This window comes from Cherax quadricarinatus, chromosome 11 (assembly GCF_038502225.1).
Source record: "Cherax quadricarinatus isolate ZL_2023a chromosome 11, ASM3850222v1, whole genome shotgun sequence".
NCBI classification, from domain to species: domain Eukaryota; kingdom Metazoa; phylum Arthropoda; class Malacostraca; order Decapoda; family Parastacidae; genus Cherax; species Cherax quadricarinatus.
The window spans coordinates 52021293-52045727 of NC_091302.1; the positions used below are offsets into that span (position 1 = coordinate 52021293).

The 24435-nt window shown below is 39.3% G+C and overlaps 1 protein-coding gene across 2 annotated transcripts in view; it reads left to right on the top strand.

Moving 5' to 3' along the window:
* Window positions 1-17193: 17193 nt before the first annotated feature.
* LOC128687554 (zwei Ig domain protein zig-8) overlaps window positions 17194-24435 on the top strand; it is a 224129-nt gene continuing 216887 nt past the window's right edge. For both annotated transcript variants that reach the window (XM_070084133.1, XM_053775020.2), the window contains exon 1: window positions 17194-17740. In XM_070084133.1, the coding sequence (XP_069940234.1) occupies window positions 17736-17740 (5 nt within the window). In that variant the 5' untranslated portion in view covers window positions 17194-17735. The remainder of the gene's footprint in view (window positions 17741-24435) is intronic.

The window sequence follows — 24435 nt, forward strand, 5'->3', positions numbered from 1 at the left end:
ACACAAAGAGATAAGGACTTTTACCCCTCACAATACAAGATGAATTACCAATATTAAAGACACCAGTTTTTAAGTATTTCATACATATGTATATCTTGAAAAAAAAAAAAGTATACAGAGGATATTAAAAAAAATTCTGCCTTATTTTAAAATTTTCTGTCGGATTCTTAATTAATTTAATTTACTTTCACGGGCTATCAGCAGTGCATAAAATCTGTTTATACACGAAAAAAAATCTTATAGTCTAAGTTACACTTTTCAACTTGTTTAATTTTTGAAGTGCATCGAGGCTATAGAGAGATTATTATTAAAATTCATATTATCTTCTTTATAATCGGCAGACTAATCGCAACAGCAATTATCACAATCTTTTTGAAAATAATTTAAGCCAAGGACAAACTGGGTTAATTCGATTAGTTCAAATTAATCCATCAACTTAAATAACATTATCAAAACAGTGCCGGGTCAAAGTCGGTCATTATAATTCATCAACACAACTCACAACAGTGATTCATTATATTACTGGAAAGCTGCTTGGACTCTCCGTCTATATTTAACGTTAATCATCAGTCGCCTTTAATAACATACGTAGGAAGAAGAAAGAGCTTTTAAAAGAGTGAAGGTCACCATATGACTGAATGATTGTGGTCATCGTATGTCTGTCCTTGAGTGAATGTCATCATATGACTGTGAATAAGGTCACTATATGACTATGAATGAGGACATTATAGGACTGTGAATAAGGTCACTATATGACTATGAATGAGGACATTATAGGACTGTGAATAAGGTCACTATATTACTGTGAGTAAGGTCACTATATAACTGTGAGTGAGTAAGGTCATTATATGACTGTGAGTAAGGTCACTATATGACTGTGAGTAAGGTCACTATATGACTGTGAGTAAGGTCACTATATGACTGTGAATGAGTAAGGTCACTATATTACTGTGAATAAGTAAGGTCACTATATGATTGTGAATAAGTGTAAGACATAATGCAGGAAAAGCCTAAGGAAGCTTAAGGAAGCTTAAGGAAGCTTGTATAAGATCGATGTTTATGGTTTCGTATTGAGAAAATTGAAGCGACATCAGCTCTCTTATGCTTCTCTATCAGCCTAGAGGCTGATGGAGGGCTCGCGGTCCAAGAAATTGGCGCAATCCTCTTCCGTGGATCAGATGTGATAACTACCAAGGCGCTGTGTGATACAGGATTAGTGCTTAACTATTAGTGACTCGTGAAGATTGTAAAAGGCAGTTGAACTGCGATAACGAGGACCTGTATGTTTCGTTTCTCTGTGTCCACACACACACACACACACATACCATGCGTATAATAATATTAATAATAATAATAATAATAATAATAATTAATAATAATAATAATAATAATAATAATAATAATAATAATAATAATAATAATAATGATAATTAATAATAATAATAATAATAATAATAATAATAATAATAATAATAATAATAATAATAATAATAATAAAATAGTAATAATAATAATGATAATAATAATAATAATAATAATAATAATAATAATAATAATAATAATAATAATAATAATAATAATAATAATAATGATAATAATAATAATAATAATAATAATAATAATAATAATAATAATAATAATAATAATAATGAATACGCAGCTGAAGTGAATAGCTAGTGACGTCCTCAAAATTTTTAATGATAATCTCGTAGTTAGATACATCGCTGCAGTGGATCTGTTTTAGTGGTGTGGAACAGTCTTTGTGGTGTGGAACAATCGTTCTGGTGTGGAACAATCGTTGTGGTGTGGAACAATCTTCGCGGTGTGGGACAGTCTTAGTGGTGTGGAACAGTCTTTGTGATGTGGAACAGTCTTTGTGGTGTGGAACAGTCTTTGTGTTGTGGAACAGTTTCGTCGATGGAGTGAAACAGTCTCAGGTCTGGAACAATTTTCGTGGATTGGATGAATCTTTATGGAATGGAATTCTCTTTGTAGCGAAGTGGGACAGTCTGTGTGGAGTGGGACAGTTTGGGTGGAGTAGGACAGTCTGGGTGGAGTGGGACAGTCTGGGTGGAGTGGGACAGTTTGGGTGGAGTAGGACAGTCTGGGTGGAGTGGGACAGTTTGGGTGGAGTAGGACAGTCTGGGTGGAGTGGGACAGTCTGGGTGGAGTGGGACAGTTTGGGTGGAGTAGGACAGTCTGGGTGGAGTGGGACAGTTTGGGTGGAGTAGGACAGTCTGGGTGGAGTGGGACAGTCTGGGTGGAGTGGAACAGTCTCGGTGGAGTGGAACAGTCTCGGTGGAGTGGGACAGTCTCGGTGGAGTGGAACAGTCTCGGTGGAGTGGAACAGTCTCGGTGGAGTGGGACAGTCTCGGTGGAGTGAAACAGTCTCGGTGGAGTGGGACAGTCTCGGTGGAGTGAAACAGTCTCGGTGGAGTGGAACAGTCTCGGTGGAGTGGAACAGTCTCGGTGGAGTGGAACAGTCTCGGTGGAGTGGAACAGTCTCGGTGGAGTGGAACAGTCTCGGTGGAGTGGAACAGTCTCGGTGGAGTGGAACAGTCTCGGTGGAGTGGGACAGTCTCGGTGGAGTGGAACAGTCTCGGTGGAGTGGAACAGTCTCGGTGGAGTGGGACAGTCTCGGTGGAGTGGGACAGTCTCGGTGGAGTGGAACAGTCTCGGTGGAGTGGAACAGTCTCGGTGGAGTGGAACAGTCTCGGTGGAGTGGGACATAACATAAACTCATAATGCATCACATCTTTTCTAATTACTTCTTACAAAACAAATGCTGTATAATTTTTTTACACACTCCTGGGTCTTTCCTTCTCTAGAAAATTAAAGTTGCAGCATCCAGACGTCCCTCATGACACTCTGTGACTCCCATCCTATCTTCCACTCTTTGCAGCATCCAGACCATGACACTGTATCTCCCATCCCATCTTCCACACGTTACAGCATCAAGACGTCTCCAATGACTCTGTATCTCCCATTCCATCTTCCACACATTGCAGCATCCAGACGTCTCACATAACACTGTATCTCCCATCCCATCTTCCACACGTTACAGCATCAAGACGTCTCCAATGACTCTATATCTCCCATTCCATCTTCCACACATTGCAGCATCCAGACGTCTCACATAACACTGTATCTCCCATCCCATCTTCCAGCAGCTGCCTTCACCTACTTCTGTAGCTCTCCATGCTCACTCATCTTCAACTTCATCTTACTACTTTACTCCACTTCCAACACTTCCACTCCTTCTTTCAGTATATTTTCCATAGATCAAAAGTCTTGAAAGGTACCTTTGATAGATTCTGAAGTCTTGAAATAAGTTTGGATACACTCTTAATCCTCGAAATGTTCTGCGGATAAATGAAAAAAAAAATTCTCAGTGGATACTTTATATAGATTCAGAAGCCTCGAAATATTTTTGGGATAGATTTACACGTCTGGAAATATACTCGGTATATTTTTGTCACTCTCCTGTCATTTCCTAATCGTTTCAGCAATTACTTTTTCATATGTGTTTTTCTTGACGCGAATTTTCTTTTCTCAACTCATACATCAATTTTTACAAATAACTCTTTTGTTTTGGGTACGTTTCACGGGGGATTCCCAAATGATTTCACATTTGTGTCTTTATCATGGCATCGCCGTTCGATGTTTATCTATGTATATATATATATATATATATATATATATATATATATATATATATATTTTTTTTTATTTTTTTTTATTATCACACCGGCCGATTCCCACCAAGGCAGGGTGGCCCGAAAAAGAAAAACTTTCACCATCATTCACTCCATCACTGTCTTGCCAGAAGGGTGCTTTACACTACAGTTTTTAAACTGCAACATTAACACCCCTCCTTCAGAGTGCAGGCACTGTACTTCCCATCTCCAGGACTCAAGTCCGGCCTGCCGGTTTCCCTGAATCCCTTCATAAATGTTACTTTGCTCACACTCCAACAGCACGTCAAGTATTAAAAACCATTTGTCTCCATTCACTCCTATCAAACACGCTCACGCATGCCTGCTGGAAGTCCAAGCCCCTCGCACACAAAACCTCCTTTACCCCCTCCCTCCAACCCTTCCTAGGCCGACCCCTACCCCGCCTTCCTTCCACTACAGACTGATACACTCTTGAAGTCATTCTGTTTCGCTCCATTCTCTCTACATGTCCGAACCACCTCAACAACCCTTCCTCAGCCCTCTGGACAACAGTTTTGGTAATCCCGCACCTCCTCCTAACTTCCAAACTACGAATTCTCTGCATTATATTCACACCACACATTGCCCTCAGACATGACATCTCCACTGCCTCCAGCCTTCTCCTCGCTGCAACATTCATCACCCATGCTTCACACCCATATAAGAGCGTTGGTAAAACTATACTCTCATACATTCCCCTCTTTGCCTCCAAGGACAAAGTTCTTTGTCTCCACAGACTCCTAAGTGCACCACTCACTCTTTTTCCCTCATCAATTCTATGATTCACCTCATCTTTCATAGACCCATCCGCTGACACGTCCACTCCCAAATATCTGAATACGTTCACCTCCTCCATACTCTCTCCCTCCAATCTGATATTCAATCTTTCATCACCTAATCTTTTTGTTATCCTCATAACCTTACTCTTTCCTGTATTCACCTTTAATTTTCTTCTTTTGCACACCCTACCAAATTCATCCACCAATCTCTGCAGCTTCTCTTCAGAATCTCCCAAGAGCACAGTGTCATCAGCAAAGAGCAGCTGTGACAACTCCCATATATATATATATATATATATACATATATATATACATATATATATATATATATATACATATATATTTATATATATATATACATATATATATATATATATATATATATACATATCTATATATATATATATATATATATATATATATACATACATATATATATATATATATATATATATATATATATATATATATATTTCTCTATATATATCTATATATATATATATATATATATATATATATATATATATATATATACATATATATATATATATATATATATATATATATATATATATTATATATATTCACAAGAGTATATACAACAATAGGTGTGCATCAGTACAATTATGCTCAGAATCTATCTATACACAGAGCGAAACACTATATAAACAATAGCTTCTAACCTAACATATGTCTTTTCTTCTCTATTGTCAACAGGACGCCATTTGGATCAGCCACATTATAAAAGAGTGACTTGACACCATAGCTCGTCATAAATAAAATATTCAACAACATTGTCCATACTCAATTTCCTTATTCAACAACCTCAAAAAAAATATAAAGGTCTTTTGTTCTGGTTTCAATATTAACGAAATTCTGTTGCCAAATAATGTTAAAGCAACAAGTAAATTAAATTGCAATTGAGTAATTTGAACTGGTAAATGTTGCAAGTAAGGTTTTTGTGATATATGATATGTGTCACACACCCCAACTTGGTCTGTTCCTCTTAAAAATGCAGTAACAAGTTTTTTGGTTTAAATAACTACAGTGCACCTAGGGGTAAAAATTATATATATATATATATATATATATATATATATATATATATATATATATATATATATATATATATATATATATATATATATATATATATATATATATATATATGCAATAAGATCACAGTAAACAGGTGATTTCAGAATATGCAAAACAACCACTCTGAAAGAATAGAGAAATTCCAAGCGCTTTCGTGACTACTCACATTATCAAGGAACTATGAAAGTAAAGCATCCAAGGAAGCTATATAAGGGGTCTGGCCGGCACCTCACTATCAGATCCCACAACGGTTAAACACCTGACGCGCGGCGAGCCAACTTGGATAGGTCCTTGGCACAACTCACCCCACAAACTATTCTACCCAAGAAATAAGAAATTTTAAAGATTATTTGTCCAGTGTATTATTAAATTCTTCCCAAATTCTATTAATTTATATATATATATATATATATATATATATATATATATATATATATATATATATATATATATATATATATATATATATATATATATATATATATATATGAGAGAGTGAAAGAGACCGCAATGACTGTTGGACATGTTAAGGTCCCGTGAGAGAGATGATTAAATGTCAACATGGAAGCCAACGAGGAGTGACGAGGCATGTTTTCAACATCCTGGTAACGCACTGCTGAGTTCTAGTCTGAGCGAAACGTTCTTTTCAATAGTTCTACGTCCTGTGATAGGGATAAGAAGCACTAAACCGGGTTGGCAACGCTTTAGCCTCATTTGTTGAGTGTTCTTGGTTCGATCGTGGATACGGGTGGAAACATTAAGCGTGTTGAGCCTGTTCACCTGGGTGTTAGCCGACTGGTATGGGTCGCATCCTGGGGTACAAAACTGACCTAAGTTGCCCGAAATGCTGTGCATAACCAGGCGCTTTCTATATAGTATGTCACGGATGTCAGCTATGGTATATATAAGTTGTATCATTTACTTGTAGAAATAAAGATTATTATTATTATTATTATTATTATTATTATTATTATTATTATTATTATTATTATTATTATTATTATTTTTATTATTATTATTATTATTATTATTATTATTATTATTATTATTATAAATATTATTATTATTTTTAATGAAGAAATATTTTTCCCAGTCGTGGCCAGTTACTCCTGAGACATAGAGCTTAGAGAAGCAGAGCTGAGAGTAGCAGAGTCTCTCTTCACTCACTTCCAAAATCCGCTTATAGGCTCAGGTGGGAGCACCAGCCTATTATTTTGTCTATATATTTTCAGCTTTATGTTAGTATTCTTCCCTTCATTTTTGCTGGACTCCTTGCTCTTTTAATTTTAATATTCTTGGAATATTGATATTCTCATATCTCACCTTTACCCTACTATTAATTCTGCGAATTTGTATATATATATATATATATATATATATATATATATATATATATATATATATATATATATATATATATATATATATATATATATATATATATATATATATATATATATATATATATATATCTACCTTACCACTTTAAGACACATCTCTCCACGACATTTTGTTCCTTTTCCTGTTGTTGTACAGGCTCAAGCTCTTGTCTCACCTCGGCTTCGGTTTGTTATCACGCCTCAGGATGCTACCCAGAAAAGTTAGCTAGCATTCAGATACCTATTTATTGTTATGTGAACAGAAGTGGGAATTAGGAGGCAAATTATCACGCTCCTACTCCCTTCTAGGGAAACAGAGGTAGTCAGTGTAAGGAAATTAGCACACGGATATCTATTTGCTTTCAGGTGAAAAGGGACATTAGGTATAAAGATAGTAGAACTCATGTCCCTATTTGTTTTTTACAAGAGGTGACATTAGCAGCAAGTGTAATGGGAATTCACTCCCAGTTACTAATTACTGTTAGGTGACCAGGGACATCAGGTGTAAGGAGACTGCACCCAGTTACCTTTATACAGATAAATGACCAGGGTCATCAGGTGTAAGGAGAGTGAACCTAGTTACCTTTATACAGATAAGTGACCAGGGACATCAGGTGTAAGGAGAGTGCACCTAGTTACCTTTATACAGATAAGTGACCAGGGACACCAGGTGTAAGGAGAGTGCACCCAGTTACCTTTATACAGATAAGTGACCAGGGACACCAGGTGTAAGGAGAGTGCACCCAGTTACCTTTATACAGATAAGTGACCAGGGACATCAGGTGTAAGGAGAGTGCACCTAGTTACCTTTATACAGATAAGTGACCAGGGACACCAGGTGTAAGGAGAGTGCACCCAGTTACCTTTATACAGATAAGTGACCAGGGACACCAGGTGTAAGGAGAGTGCACCCAGTTACCTTTATACAGATAAGTGACCAGGGACATCAGGTGTAAGGAGAGTGCACCTAGTTACCTTTATACAGATAAGTGACCAGGGACACCAGGTGTAAGGAGAGTGCACCCAGTTACCTTTATACAGATAAGTGACCAGGGACACCAGGTGTAAGGAGAGTGCACCCAGTTACCTTTATACAGATAAGTGACCAGGGACATCAGGTGTAAGGAGACTGCACCCAGTTACCTTCAAACTGCTAGATGAACAGAGTAAGTCAGTGTAAGGAGATTAACACTGTTATCACTGTCATCAGTTTACTTCTGAGTAAAGAGGGACAGCAGATGTAATGAGACTTGACCTTTCGTGTCGACGCGTCTAGGATTCGAACCCGAGTCTTCACCTTTTGCAGTTAGTGAACAGAAACGCCATCTATACACACTGAGGTATTAAGTGGTCGTGGTGGTCTGAGACCTAACACAGCAGAGCCAGTCATGTTGCCTCAGGGCTCGACCAAATGCAGGCGGCAGGTATGGCGGTATATTGATGTTTCTCTCTCTCTCTCTCTCTCTCTCTCTCTCTCTCTCTCTCTCTCTCTCTCTCTCTCTCTCTCTCTCTCTCTCTCTCTCTCTCTCTCCCTCTCTCTCCCACACTCTCTGTTCCGCGCCAGGAGTTCTGATGCTGTGACTCAGGAATACTCACTACAAGGCTGACATCTGCAGTCTCGCCCCACTCCCTCCCTCCCTCCCTCCCTCCCTCTGCTGGCCACAAGTCTATCCTCACAAGTCTATCCTCACAAGTCTATCCTCACAAGTCTATCCTCACAAGTCTATCCTCACAAGTCTATCCTCACAAGTCTATCCTCACAAGTCTATCCTCGCAAGTCTATCCTCACATGGGATTATGAGGCTAAGGTCGCAAGGGATTCAAAGACTAACCCAAAAGGGTTCTTTCAGGTATACAGAAGTAAGATTAGGGACAAGATTGGCCAACTTAAGAGTAACTCTGGTCAGATCACTGACAGTGATAAGGATATGTGTGAAATTCTCAATACCTACTTCCTCTCAGTTTTCACCCAGGAAAATACTAGCGATATTCCTGAAATAATAGATTATGTAGAACAGGATGATAATAAACTATGTACGATTGCGGTAACTAGGGACACGGTCCTCAGACAAATAGAGAAACTAAAACCTAACAAATCTCCAGGTCCTGATGAACTGTTTGCAAGGGTGTTAAAGGAATGTAAAGAGGAACTTAGCATACCTTTGGCTAATCTTTTTAACATATCACTACAAACTGGCATAGTGCCTGATAAGTGGAAAATGGCAAATGTAATACCTATTTACAAGGCAGGTGACAGGTCCTTGGCTTCGAACTATAGACCAATAAGCCTTACCTCCATAGTGGGAAAATTTATGGAATCATTAATTGCCGAAGCAATTCGTAGCCATCTTGACAGGCACAGATTGATTAATGAATCTCAACACGGTTTTACAAAGGGGCGTTCCTGTCTTACGAATTTACTAACTTTTTTCACTAAGGTGTTTGAGGAGGTAGATCTTGGTAATGAATATGATATTGTGTATATGGACTTCAGTAAGGCTTTCGATAGAGTTCCACACCAGAGTCTGTTGAGGAAACTTAAGGCACACGGAATAGAAGGAGAAATTTTTTCTTGGGTAGAGGCATGGCTGACAAATAGACAGCAGAGAGTTTGCATAAATGGGGAGAAATCAGAATGGGGGCGCGTCACAAGCGGTGTTCCTCAGGGGTCAGTGTTGGGCCCGTTGTTGTTCACAATTTACATAAACGACATAGATGAGGGAATAAATAGCGACATAAGCAAATTTGCTGATGACACCAAAATAGGCCGTCCAATTCATTCTAATGAGGACACTAGAGCACTCCAGGATGATTTGAATAGACTGATGCAATGGTCGGAGAAGTGGCAGATGCAGTTTAATATTGGCAAATGCAAAGTTCTAAATGTTGGACAGGTAAATAACCATGCCACATATAAACTAAATAATGTAGATCTTAATACTACTGATTGCGAAAAGGATTTAGGAATTCTGGTTAGCAGTAATCTAAAACCAAGACAACAGTGCATTAGTGTTCGCAATAAAGCTAACAGAATTCTTGGCTTCATATCTAGAAGTATAAATAATAGAAGTCCTCAGGTTGTTCTTCAACTCTATATATCATTGGTTAGACCTCATTTAGACTATGCTGCTCAGTTCTGGTCACCGTATTACAGAATGGATATAAATGCTCTGGAAAACGTACAGAGGAGGATGACAAAGATGATCCCATGTATCAGAAATCTTCCCTATGAGGATAGCCTGAGGCCCTGAATCTGCACTCTCTCGAAAGTCGTAGAATACAGGACTCGCAGCAATGGTTTCAAGTTGGAAAAATTCAGATTCAGGAAGGATATAGGAAAGCACTGGTTTGGTAATAGAGTTGTGGATGAGTGGAACAAACTCCCGAGTACAGTTATTCAGGCTAAAACGTTGTGTAGTTTTAAAAATAGGTTAGATAAATACATGAGTGGGTGTGGGTGGGTGTGAGTTGGACCTGACTAGCTTGTGCTGCTGGGTCTGGTGCAGTGCTCCTTCCTTGAGTGGAGGTGACCAGACTGGGTAGGTCATTGGGCTAATCCGGGGGATGGGGGCATTAATCTAATCCGGGGGAAGGGACATGGACCTGCTCCGCATGGGTCAGTAGACCTGTTGCAGTGTTCCTTCTTTCTTATGTTCTTATGTTCTTATGTTCTTATATCTATCCTCACTTCTCTTCCTTTGGTGACGTTCTCGCTGCGTTCAAGTCCATATATATTACCTCAGAACAGGAGGATTTCTATATGGTCTACTGGTTCTTCCTCGTAGGAATTTGTGTTCCTCCTGAAAATAAAGAGAACAGATTCATCAGTATTTACCAGCATAAAATACTGAGGACAGTCTAATCGGAGCCTCTTACTATGTGATTAGCCTCATTCGTCAGTGATGACACCATCGGCTCACACCCGAAGGAACTTGGTTCAATCTAAGCTGGTTGAGACGAATGGGGAAATCTCCCTACACCTGTAACCCCTTCTTAACTAGCAGGAAAGCTTCTCCTGAGGAGAACAAACATTGTGCAAACATACGTGGTCCAAGACTCTTCAACATACTATTAACAGATTTCAGAAATATTACTAGAACGAAGAAAACTGTTTTCAAGAAGAAACCAGATAGCTTCTTTCTACAATTGCAGACCAACCAGGTTGTGATGGCCGTATAGGTCTACGGACCGCAAGTACAAACTGCCTGATTGGTCGGGCTATTAGCAGAAGAGCCGTCCGAACTTTTCATATATAAAACTAGGATTAATATACCTTTTTTTTCAAATTTCTTTCAAAACTAAGATAGCAACCTATCCTAAGCTTGCTAATATGTACACAAGGTAAAAGTATTGATTTTTCTATCCTCTCTAAAAATTAGCAAAACTGTCGTTCATATTTTTTTGGACCATTCCTCAGATGGTCAGACATATATATGATGATAAATTAGACACATGTGCAACTCTTGGGTATCTTTATTGAGGAAACGTTTCGCCACACAGTGGCTTCATCAGTCCATACAAAGGAGAATCTTGAAGAACAGGAGGAGAATGAGGTAATCAGTCCCTCAACCTTGAGTCGATGATGTCAGTCCATCAATCTTGAATAGAATCTATTCAAGATTGATGGACTTACCACATCGACTCAAGGTTGAGGGACAGATTACCTCATTCTCCTCCTGTTCTTCAAGTTTCTCCTACGTATGGACTGATGAAGCCACTGTGTGGCGAAACGTTTCCTCAGTAAAGATACCCAAGAGTTGCACATGTGTCTAATTTATCAACATGTCGGTTCTCTGAACCATTCATCTAGAAATATATATGATGGAACTATTAATGTGATACGGACAAGTTGGAGCCGAAAAACATAGATACATACACTGACGATGATATTAAGACAGTTATTAAGAAATGTTTTAATAAAAGTATTGCACACTGTATGCTGGTGAAGAGCTCTTCATCCAGGGAAATGAAGCGGTCTTTCATTTCCTTGCAAAAAAACCTGATGGACTCCTATTCGTCAGGCGCTGTATTGTCTCCACAAATTTCCATTGAGTGCAATAGTAATGATATTAATATTAGATTTAACATAACTTTCTCCTTTATGTACCGGTCTCTGCACGACCCTTACGGATTTAGCGTTTTCCACATGAATGCAGTATTCATAATATTGCACGATTCCTGCGGCCTTATAAAAGAAATTTGGGGAGGGAAAAAAACCTTTGTTTATTCGGCAACAAAGTCGGCAGACAAAGCATTGTTTATTCTGCCACAAATTTCGAGACAAATGAAGTTCGGGACCCGTCATATATATTTTTATAACTCTCTTACACAAGAAAAAAAATTACCATGCCATTTTTACACTGAAAATTTCAGGAAATAGATATGTGATAACATTATTTTTTTTAGAGGAACTTGCAATGTAGAGAATAAACTTAGTTAAAGAAGACAGAAATACTGAGAGGAAATTTTTTCTCTCTGTTTAAGCGTTTTTTTTTACTAAAAAGAATTTGAAACCAAAAATTTTAGGAAATTAAAGAGAAATGCATAATTTTACCCGTCTATTAAGATTAGGAACTTTGAAAACAGGGAAAACTTTCGTGCGTAGGAAGTTTCACTCGTAGGAGGCCCTGAGTTGGCACCCTCGTAGGAGGCCCTGAGTTGGCACCCTCGTAGGAGGCCCTGAGTTGGCATCCGCGTAGGAGGCCCTAAGTTGGTACCCTCGTAGGAGGCCCTGAGTTGGCATCCTCGTAGGAGGCCCTGAGTTGGCACCCTCGTAGGAGGCCCTGAGTTGGCGCCCTCGTAGGAGGCCCTGAGTTGGCACCCTCGTCCGAGGCCCTGAGTTGGCACCCTCGTACCTGCAATCATTTTATTTGCATAATATGTCTGTATTAAACGTTAATCCGGGGCCTCCTAGTGAAACACCCTGGGTATTTTCAAATTATATGATATTATTATACGACGTAGGAATGATAAGCTAATTATAGCAGCACCAGGAATTATCTTAGTGAACACAGGTTCACTATACATTCATACCTTTGTTGTACAGGTGAACACAGGTTCACTATACATTCATACCTTTGTTGTACAGGTGAACACAGGTTCACTATACAATCATACCTTTGTTGTACAGGTGAACACAGGTTCACTATACAATCTTACCTTTGTTGAACACGTGAACACTTGTTCACTATACAATCTTTCCTTTGTTGAACACGTGAATACAGGTTCACTATACAATCATACCTTTGTTGTACAGGTGAACACAGGTTCACTATACAATCATACCTTTGTTGTACAGGTGAACACGGTTCACTATACAATCATACCTTTGTTGTACAGGTGAACACAGGTTCACTATACAATCTTACCTTTGTTGTATACGTGAACACAAGTTCACTATACAATCTTACCTTTGTTGAACACGTGAACACTTGTTCACTATACAATCTTACCTATGTTGAACACGTGAACACAGTTCACTATACAATCATACCTTTGTTGTACAGGTGAACACAGGTTCACTATACAATCATACCTTTGTTGTACAGGTGAACACAGTTCACTATACAATCTTACCTTTGTTGTACAGGTGAACACAGTTCACTATACAATCATACCTTTGTTGTACAGGTGAACACAGGTTCACTATACAATCATACCTTTGTTGTACAGGTGAACACAGGTTCACTATACAATCATACCTTTGTTGTACAGGTGAACACAGGTTCACTATACAATCATACCTTTGTTGTACAGGTGAACACAGGTTCACTATACAATCATACCTTTGTTGTACAGGTGAACACAGGTTCACTATACAATCATACCTTTGTTGTACAGGTGAACACAGGTTCACTATACAATCATACCTTTGTTGTACAGGTGAACACAGGTTCACTATACAATCATACCTTTGTTGTACAGGTGAACACAGGTTCACTATACAATCATACCTTTGTTGTACAGGTGAACACAGGTTCACTATACAATCATACCTTTGTTGTACAGGTGAACACAGGTTCACTATACAATCATACCTTTGTTGTACAGGTGAACACAGGTTCACTATACAATCATACCTTTGTTGTACAGGTGAACACAGGTTCACTATACAATCATACCTTTGTTGTACAGGTGAACACTGGTTCACTATACAATCATACCTTTGTTGTACAGGTGAACACAGGTTCACTATACAATCATACCTTTGTTGTACAGGTGAACACAGGTTCACTATACAATCATACCTTTGTTGTACAGGTGAACACAGGTTCACTATACAATCATACCTTTGTTGTACAGGTGAACACAGGTTCACTATACAATCATACCTTTGTTGTACAGGTGAACACAGGTTCACTATACAATCATACCTTTGTTGTACAGGTGAACACAGGTTCACTATACACTCATACCTTTGTTGTACAGGTGAACACAGGTTCACTATACAATCATACCTTTGTTGTACAGGTGAACACAGGTTCACTATACAATCATACCTTTGTTGTACAGGTGAACACAGGTTCACTATACAATCATACCTTTGTTGTACAGGTGAACACAGGTTCACTATACAATCATACCTTTGTTGTACAGGTGAACACAGGTTCACTATACAATCTTACCTTTGTTGTATACGTGAACACAGGTTCACTATACAATCTTACCTTTGTTGAACACGTGAACACTTGTTCACTATACAATCTTACCTTTGTTGAACACGTGAACACAGGTTCACTATACAGTCTTACCTTTGTTGTACAGGTGAACACAGTTCACTATACAATCATACCTTTCTTGTACAGGTGAACACAGTTCACTATACAATCATACCTTTGTTGTACAGGTGAACACAGGTTCACTATACAATCATACCTTTGTTGTACAGGTGAACACAGGTTCACTATACAATCATACCTTTGTTGTACAGGTGAACACAGGTTCACTATACAATCATACCTTTGTTGTACAGGTCAACACAGGTTAACAATCATACCTCTGCTGTCTCTGTAAACACTAACCAAGTATTTCATAGAACTTTTGTATACGCTATATGCAGCATTTTAAATTAAAATAGTTTACATAACCCCCATGCAGTTCGTTCTTCTTCCTGTGTAAGATCTGGTTAGAAAAATGAAGCTTTGAACATGGCAAAAAACAGTTGTATGATGAAGTACTGTTTTTTCCCTTTCTCCGTTTGTCTGATTCTCTGTCTGTCTCTGTCTCTCGGTCTGTCTCTGTCTCTCGGTCTCCCTCTGTCTCTCTCTCTCTCCTCTGCCTCTCTCACTTTCCTGGGTACGTTTACTATACATGAAAACAGGAGCAGCAGTGTTGGCAGATTGTTGGAAATGGTGTGTGGACTTGTGACTCTGACTCTGTTCTCTCACACTGCCAGATGTACCACCTGCTACTACAGATCTGTTCTCTTACACTGCCAGATGCACCACCTGCTACTACAGATCTGTTCTCTCACACTGCCAGATGTACCACCTGTTACTACAGATCTGTTCACTTACACTGCCAGATGTACCACCTGTTACTACATATCTGTTCTCTTACACTGCCAGATGTACCACCTGTTACTACAGATCTGTTCTCTTACACTGCCAGATGTACCACCTGCTACTACAGATCTGTTCTCTCACACTGCCAGATGTACCACCTGCTACTACAGATCTGTTCTCTCACACTGCCAGATGTACCACCTGCTACTACAGATCTGTTCACTTACACTGCCAGATGTACCACCTGTTACTACAGATCTGTTCTCTTACACTGCCAGATGTACCACTTGTTACTACAGATCTGTTCTCTCACACTGCCAGATGTACCACTTGTTACTACAGATCTGTTCACTTACACTGCCAGATGTACCACCTGTTACTACAGATCTGTTCTCTTACACTGCCAGATGTATCACTTGTTACTACAGATCTGTTCTCTTACACTGCCAGATGCACCACCTGCTACTACAGATCTGTTCTCTCGCACTGCAAGATGTACCACCTGCTACTACAGATCTGTTCTCTTACACTGCCAGATGTACCACCTGCTACTACAGATCTGTTCTCTCGCACTGCCAGATGTACCACCTGCTACTACAGATCTGTTCTCTCACACTGCCAGATGTACCACCTGCTACTACAGATCTGTTCTCTCACACTGCCAGATGCACCACCTGCTACTACAGATCTGTTCTCTCGCACTGCCAGATGTACCACCTGCTACTACAGATCTGTTCTCTCACACTGCCAGATGTACCACCTGCTACTACAGATCTGTTCTCTCACACTGCCAGATGTACCACCTGCTACTACAGATATGTTCTCTTACACTGCCAGATGTACCACCTGTTACTACAGATCTGTTCTCTTACACTGCCAGATGTACCACCTGCTACTACAGATTTGTTCTCTTACACTGCCAGATGTACCACCTGTTACCACAGATCTGTTCTCTTACACTGCCAGATGTACCACCTGCTACTACAGATCTGTTCTCTTACACTGCCAGATGTACCACCTGTTACTACAGATCTGTTCTCTTACACTGCCAGATGTACCACCTGTTACTACAGATCTGTTCTCTCACACTGCCAGATGTACCACCTGTTACTACAGATCTGTTCTCTCACACTGCCAGATGTACCACCTGTTACTACAGATCTGTTCTCTCACACTGCCAGATGTACCACCTGTTACTACAGATCTGTTCTCTTACACTGCCAGATGTACCACCTGTTACTACAGATCTGTTCTCTCACACTGCCAGATGTACCACCTGTTAATACAGATCTGTTTTCTTACACTGCCAAATGCACTACTTATCACTTAAATGTGGAAATGTGTTGGAAAATAATTTATAAGTAAACATAGGTTGAATTAGCATCTACAAGTCAATTTCCACGAAAGACGGGAAGGTTTTTTGGTCCAGGGAGTTAGAGTTATCCTTCTCTTATTGGGATCGAACCTCATCGTCTCCCCCAGAAGCTGCATCACTCCTGCAGGTTTAAAGGTTCACCGCGGTTATAGAACATCTGCAAATGAGACTCGCAACCCGATATAATAAGAGAAAAACAGGCTCCGAAAACGTTATTCGAGTTTATGTTTGTATACGGTGGTGGGCTTAACGTGTAGCGGGGGAGGCGCGGTATTGCGCGTGCGAGCAGCAGCTGCGGTCCGGGCAGGCAGCGCAGAAGTCAGCAGTCTGCTGCCTGCCTCTGCTCTGCCCACCGGCTGTGTTCGGTCTCCCTCCTGCCACATCTCTCTTTTCCCATCTCAGCGTCTGGACATCACGTCCTCAGCGCCACAGCTCTAAGCTGACATGGTCGGAGAGTGATACAAAACACGTGTTGTGAATCTGTGCGAAGTTACATGCTATCACGAAAGTTTATATTGTAACTGAAAAGGCTATTACAGTCCCGTAAATATGCCAATACTGAATGAATTATATATTTGATAATGAAGTGAGATAAGAAGTTTTTTTCTGGAAAGGATTTCTCAGTCCCTGGATTTCTTTCTGGCGTGACTACAAAGTGTGTGTGTGTGAGTGTGAGTGTGTGTATGTGTGGTTAGTATAAGTTGCAAGTAAACTGATACAACTGACTGCAAGTCTCAAGTTGTATACACGATGGCAAGCCAGTGGATGCTCCAAGTGGCTCGCTAACTGGCGAGGGAATACTGCATCTGTGGTCAGTAGTTCTGTGGATACTGGACATCAATGCTTACAGCCTCCTTCACCCTACAGTAAAATAAATCTAGACGATGAGGTGAGTACTAACACTCTCCTCAGGTTACCCTTATATATTTCATGTGTTTTTAATGTTTAAATATATTTCTTCAAGAAAAAACAATCAACTCCCTTCCTCCTTTCCCCCAAAAACACAGATAGCTACTCTAATATTGTCGTATATTAGCAAGATAAAAATTTCAGTCGCAGTAGAGGTAAGGCACGAAACCATGAGATAAACTAGAGGGAATGGGGCAAACGATAATTGATGGGAAGAAAATGAAACTCTAAAAAATACGATCGTCCCATTAGGAAGAGGTCAGAAACAAGGATGACTCTGCAGAATATTTATATGAATGAAAAATTGCTTGAGATCACGAGAATGTCCAGTTTAATAGTGTGGAATTAATTCTTTATCGCCTTTAGATTTGATTGAATCTCCTAAATGTTGCCGTTATAGAGATCCAGTCTTCCCCGTGATCCTAACTGAAAACCTGTGTATCATCAAATAGAATTTCGGATTATTTATTTTTCGAAAAGTGCGAAACAAAGGCATTATAAATTTCCCAAAACATCGACCATCACCAGTTTATCCGCAACTTGCATATAACAACACTTGTAATATAATTTAAACTAACTTGAACCTCATGCGATATGCATTCTACCTAATTATATTCAGATGCATAACTGATAGAAACAGAAATTGAATACAGATAATAAATCTTGCCTCCAGAAGGCTTAGGTAAGAGCCTGAGCGTGTGATACAGAAATTCCTTACTAAAACTGAACAGCAATTCTGACAATAAACTTCCTGCACCTGAATTTCTAAGTGGTTAAAGCCAGGCAGGAATATTTGTTGGGGAGTGCAATCGAGCCGGTGGTGGCTGAGGAGGTGAGAGAACTTCGTGGATGTGGTTGAAGTTTAGGAGGCTGTGAGGGTGTGGTAGCTGTTGCAGCTGTGGTTGATGTCTGGGAGGCTGTGGTAGCTCTTACAGCTGTGGTTGATGTCTGGGAGGCTGTGAGGGTGTGGTAGCTGTTGTAGCTGTGGTTGATGTCTGGGAGGCTGTGAGGGTGTGGTAGCTGTTACAGCTGTGGTTGATGTCTGGGAGGCTGTAAGGGGTGTGGTGGCTGTTACAGCTGTGGTTGATGTCTGGGAGGCTGTGAGGGTGTGGTAGCTCTTACAGCTGTGGTTGATGTCTGGGAGGCTGTGAGGGTGTGGTAGCTGTTACAGCTGTGGTTGATGTCTGGGAGGCTGTGGTAGCTCTTACAGCTGTGGTTGATGTCTGGGAGGCTGTGAGGGTGTGGTAGCGGTTACAGCTGTGGTTGATATCTGGGAGGCTATGAGGGTGTGGTAGCGGTTACAGCTGTGGTTGAAGTCTGGGAGGCTGTGAGAGGTGTTGTAGCTGTTACAGCTGCGGTTGTCTGAAGTTGTGGGAGCGTGGTGATGGTGACAGTTGTTAAGAGCTGTGGGAAGCTGTTAATGTTGTGGTGAGCGTGGTAGATATGGTCATAACTGTGCTGAGGGAGGCAGAGAGGAAGAAGGAGTTAGGACAGCTTGTGGGTGATGCCGGATGTAGTGTGGAAGACTCCCTCCTGAGGGCTGATGCGCTAAAAGAATATGTCAGTGAGGAAAAAAAAATATAATGATATTATGAGAGTCTGGAGGTGTTATACCTCAAGATAGCATGGACAGTAGCGAAGATCTGAGGTAAGATAGCTGAAGATAGCAAGATCGATAACGAGTGTCAGGGAAGAGATAGCTGAAGAGAGCCTCATGTATTATCGCATATGATGATGCAACAAATTCATTACAAACACATTTCGATTCACTCTGTTAATTACGGGGAGAGCATAAGTAGTTCAATGAGAGAGTCATGACCCATCAGAGAAGACTTAGAGGACAATCAAGGTTTGAAAAGGAAAAGATGGAAGAAATAAAACTGCCATATATCGTGGAAGGAGTGCTGGGGTACTTGCAGTTGCAAGGTTGCCTATTTACTCCCTAATGCTCCCAACACAAATTGCAGAAATCAGCCGGGGTACAAAAGTTACAACGAGAACCCACATATCACAATTTTGAACATATTACAGTGGTGTACATATCAGTGTCGCACATATCACAGTGCTGTAGTTCGATAAGCACCGGACCGATATGGCTACAGTGTATAAAGCGAACTTTTATTTATAGCCTCGATGAAGCTCTCTGTTCAAGACTTTCTTCAGAGTTGGTCTATAAAGAGTATTTGCTCTGGATATGGAGCCTTTCAACGCTACTTGTAAATAAGTCTTGCAAAGGCACTGGACCAAGCCTTATCTTTGTGTGTAAGACTGAGATTGTCACTCTGGTGTCAGGCCCACACAGCAAAGTTATCGAGCCACCGGCCAGAAGATACCAAACTTACGTGCCAGTCTTATAGAATAATTGGGCTGTGGTCTGCTGGTTCGTTTGAGACGTAATTCCTGGAGCGACGTCAAAGGCAGAAAGAGGGTGCTCATAATTCACGTAAATTAGCATATATAATGAAGACCTCAGGGCAATGTGTGTTTAACATTCGTAACTATTTTTTTGCTGTCGAAACGATGATTAGTAAAGATAGTGATAACAAACGATGATTAGTAAAAATAGTGATAACGTTAACATCGATCTGGGGAAGACTGCAGCTGTTTATGAGGATGAATGTGTAAGAGTAATGTCTATTTAACAGAGGTTTATGTTTCAGGTATTGTTGAACTACTGGTAACTTTGCACATGTAGTAGCTGGAAGGCGATCTTTTTGCACACATGCGTATATATATGCGCATACACGCGCGCATACACACGCACATGCACATGCATACACACACACACACACACACACACACACACACACACACACACACACACACACACACACACACACACACACACACACACACACACACACACAAACTCACACACATTCAGGGCCAGGAGCTATGAATCGACCCCTGCAACCACAAATAGGTGAGTACACACACACATAAACATGCGCACACATGCTCGCTCACACACACACACACACAAACAAACATACACACACACACAAACACACACACACGCACACACACAAACATACACACACACACACACACACACACACACACACACACACACACACACACACACACACACACACACACACACACACACACACACACACACACACACGCACACACACACACACACACACACACACACACACACACACACACACACACTCACACACACACACACACACACACACACACACACACACACACACACACACACACACACACACACACACACACACACACACACACACACACACACACACACACACACACACAAAGGACTTGAATCAACAGTTCTTCCTTGTTAAGATGCGTTCCTTTATGAATTTGTGTTTCTATTCATTGTATATTTATGTACCTTTGTGTACTCACCGAGTGTCCACGTGTGTACTCATCTAACCCTACTCACCTAACTGTGGTTGCAGGATCGAGACTCAGCTCCTAGCCCAGCCTCTTCACTGATCGCTAGTAGGTCCTCTCTCTCTCTGCTTTGTCATACCTCGTTTTAAAGCTATGTATGGTTCCTACCTACACTCCCTCACTTGCTGGACTATTCCACTTCCTGACAACAATATGACTGAAGAAATACTTCCTAACATCCCTGTGACTCGTCTGAGTCTTCAGCTTCTAATTGTCACCCCTTGTTTCTGTGTCCTCTCTCTGGAACATCCTGTCTCTGTTCACCTTGTCTATTCCACGTAGTATTTTGTATGTTGCTATCATGTCTCCCCTGACCCTCCTGTCTTCCAGTGCCGTCAGACCGATTTTCCTTAACCTTTCTTCGTAGGACATTTATGTGTGTGTCTACGTGTGCGCTCACTTTTTTGTGGTTGCATGGGTCGAGTCTCATGATGTGCCCCAACTGCTCACCATCAATTTCACTGCTTGCTAACATTTTACGCTCACTTACATTGATAAAAACTAAAGCATTTGGTTAGATTTCTTAGAACAAACTTAACAATAAGCAGACTGTACTGCAGCGTTATTAGTAAACATTGTTAAACATTGACTACAATGTTTTAAACAGGAAATATTTTAACATTTTGTCGAGTCAATACGATACCATGCAACTAGGAAGGTAATAGCCTCAAATAGTGACAAGATGAGAAATATAAACATTAAAATGTGTCTTAAATTATATACGGGAGAAACGTCTTCGATAAAGCTTTCCTGTAAATGCATCTGTGTTTATTTCTCATCCTTGTGCTAGATACAGCGATAAGCTTCGTTAATAAGACACAATATATGGCTTAGGACATTTTGATGAGAAGATTTTTCGGCCACCAGGAACTTTATCAAATGATAAAGTCTCTGGGGGACTTTTAACGTCTCTCAATAAATTCCTTAAACCTCATCTTATGTAATATCAAAATACTGGTCGATATATAAGAACATTGGTATCCCGTGATGAGTTTAGATGACGAACCTTTTCTTTGATACACAAATAACCCGCACATAAAAGAGAGAAGCTTACGACGACGTTTCGGTCCGACTTGGACCATTGACAAAGTCACGGTATTGTGCCTTTTTGTTATTTATTTACTTTCCTTTGATGTGTCTGGTCCTATCACAGCATCCCGGCGACATCCTTCCATTTTACAAGATGCATCTTACATCTTTACCTCAGGAATTATCGCATCTTTTCCAGATATACTATACATCAAGTTGATATACTTGTATGATATACGTGATGTCAATGATTACAAGGTGAGAAATCCCATAGACATAAATTTGAATTAAATTTATGATTGATGTGCATATATATCAATTTGAGTATTTTCAAAATTTTGATGTAATTATATATTTGGCTCCAGGTCTCATATATTTTTATAATGGATTTTTTTATGAATTGAATCTTATTTCTTTTATATTGAAAATTATCCCTATTAAGCCGAATGATGTTAATATTATATTTATGTTGGTAAATACGTGAGTATCCTTGCGTGCAATAAACACATTACTTTGAACATAATTTTGAAAGGAATGTTTGACACAGACTCAACCAGATTATTTTTTCATGAGCTGGTTCTTGTTCTCTGAAGAAATGCTGCTCATATGATAAACAATTTAGACGATGGAATATCAGTAAAGTTCTGGTGCCAAAAGAATATTTAGGTAATGAATCTATTCTTTTCATTGTTGTTATACATCTATCTGGCAATGACATGTAACATTTTGTTAGGCAGCTTCCGGTGTATTGCTGTTCGTAGACAACATCTGATATAATTTTCGACTCTACGTCCCCAAAACCTTCGATAGCTGTAATATATTTGACTTTACATATATATAATTAAAAAGAGCAAATTCCCATCAGTAGTATTTGTGGCATAAAAAGCGACATACATTATATTTGCAAGATTTTGAAGTTTTTTTTTGCTTAATTTCAACATTCGACTGTAACCCATAAGCATTTATTATTTTCCTCTCCAGCATTAATGTCCTACGATTGACTGATACAATTTAACCTTGTCAGCGTGTTGATGCAGTGATGAACGAGGCAAAAATCCAATAAGGTCATCAACGTATCTGGTTTTAAAATATTGTATCTACAGAATAAATAACACAGATAAATTAGAGTTTAACTGTTATCAGTTACCTTACTAAACTTTTAAGGGAAGAATATATGGCCATAAGGTAATTCTAAAATAACATTGCAGTACTGAAATGATTTCACTAAATTAATGAAATCGTATTAACATTAGGTTTATTAAAAATTCTTTATCAATAATATGTTATTCCCCATTGATGAGCAATGAGACGAAGAGATAATGTTAACATTAATGTTAACATTAATTTTAACATTATTTCCGCAACTAACATTGCAGTTATCGTATCAGAAATTTCAGAGTAATCTTGAAGTCTCTCTGTGTAAATAACAGACTAATCCCATTTGTTGTACACCTTTGCAGTTTATATTGTCTTTATAAATATATCATTTATACAATAAATATATAAATTGTTCTTATAAATTTATACCTTTCTATAGATATATTCTGTCTTTAAGGAAATCAATGCTCTAAGTAACGAATAAATTAAAGAAATATTTGATTGATATGCAGAGTAACAGATAATTATTAACTTCCGAGGCGGAGCAGAGGAAACAACAAGACAGATATCTTATTGCATATACACAGTACGTATATCCACAGTTTGTATATATACAATGTATGTATATACTGAGGGAGATACACACGAAAAGTGCTTTGTCTCAGAGAGTATATTCAATGAGAGATATATATCTCTGAGAACACATATTAACTGAAAGATATGTCTCTCTCAGCGTACACACACACACACACACACACACACACACACACACACACACACACACACACACACACACACACACACACACACTGAAAGTTTACATAATAGATCTAAAGTATCCTTGATTTAAATGTTAGTTAAGTTAGCCTCTAAAACTCACATATTTAGTACAGAGTTAAACACTTCATCTTATGCACGTCTAATGAACGATATTTTCTCAGGCAATATTATTAATAATGTGAAGAGCTAATCCTGTATGAGTTATTCAGAGCTGAGCTCCTAGGAATCATGCAGCGTGTGTTGAGTGGGTGGAAATCAGGTTGATTCAAGGAAGAGGAAGGTATTAATTTTATTATTATTATTATTATTATTATTATTATTATTATTATTATTATT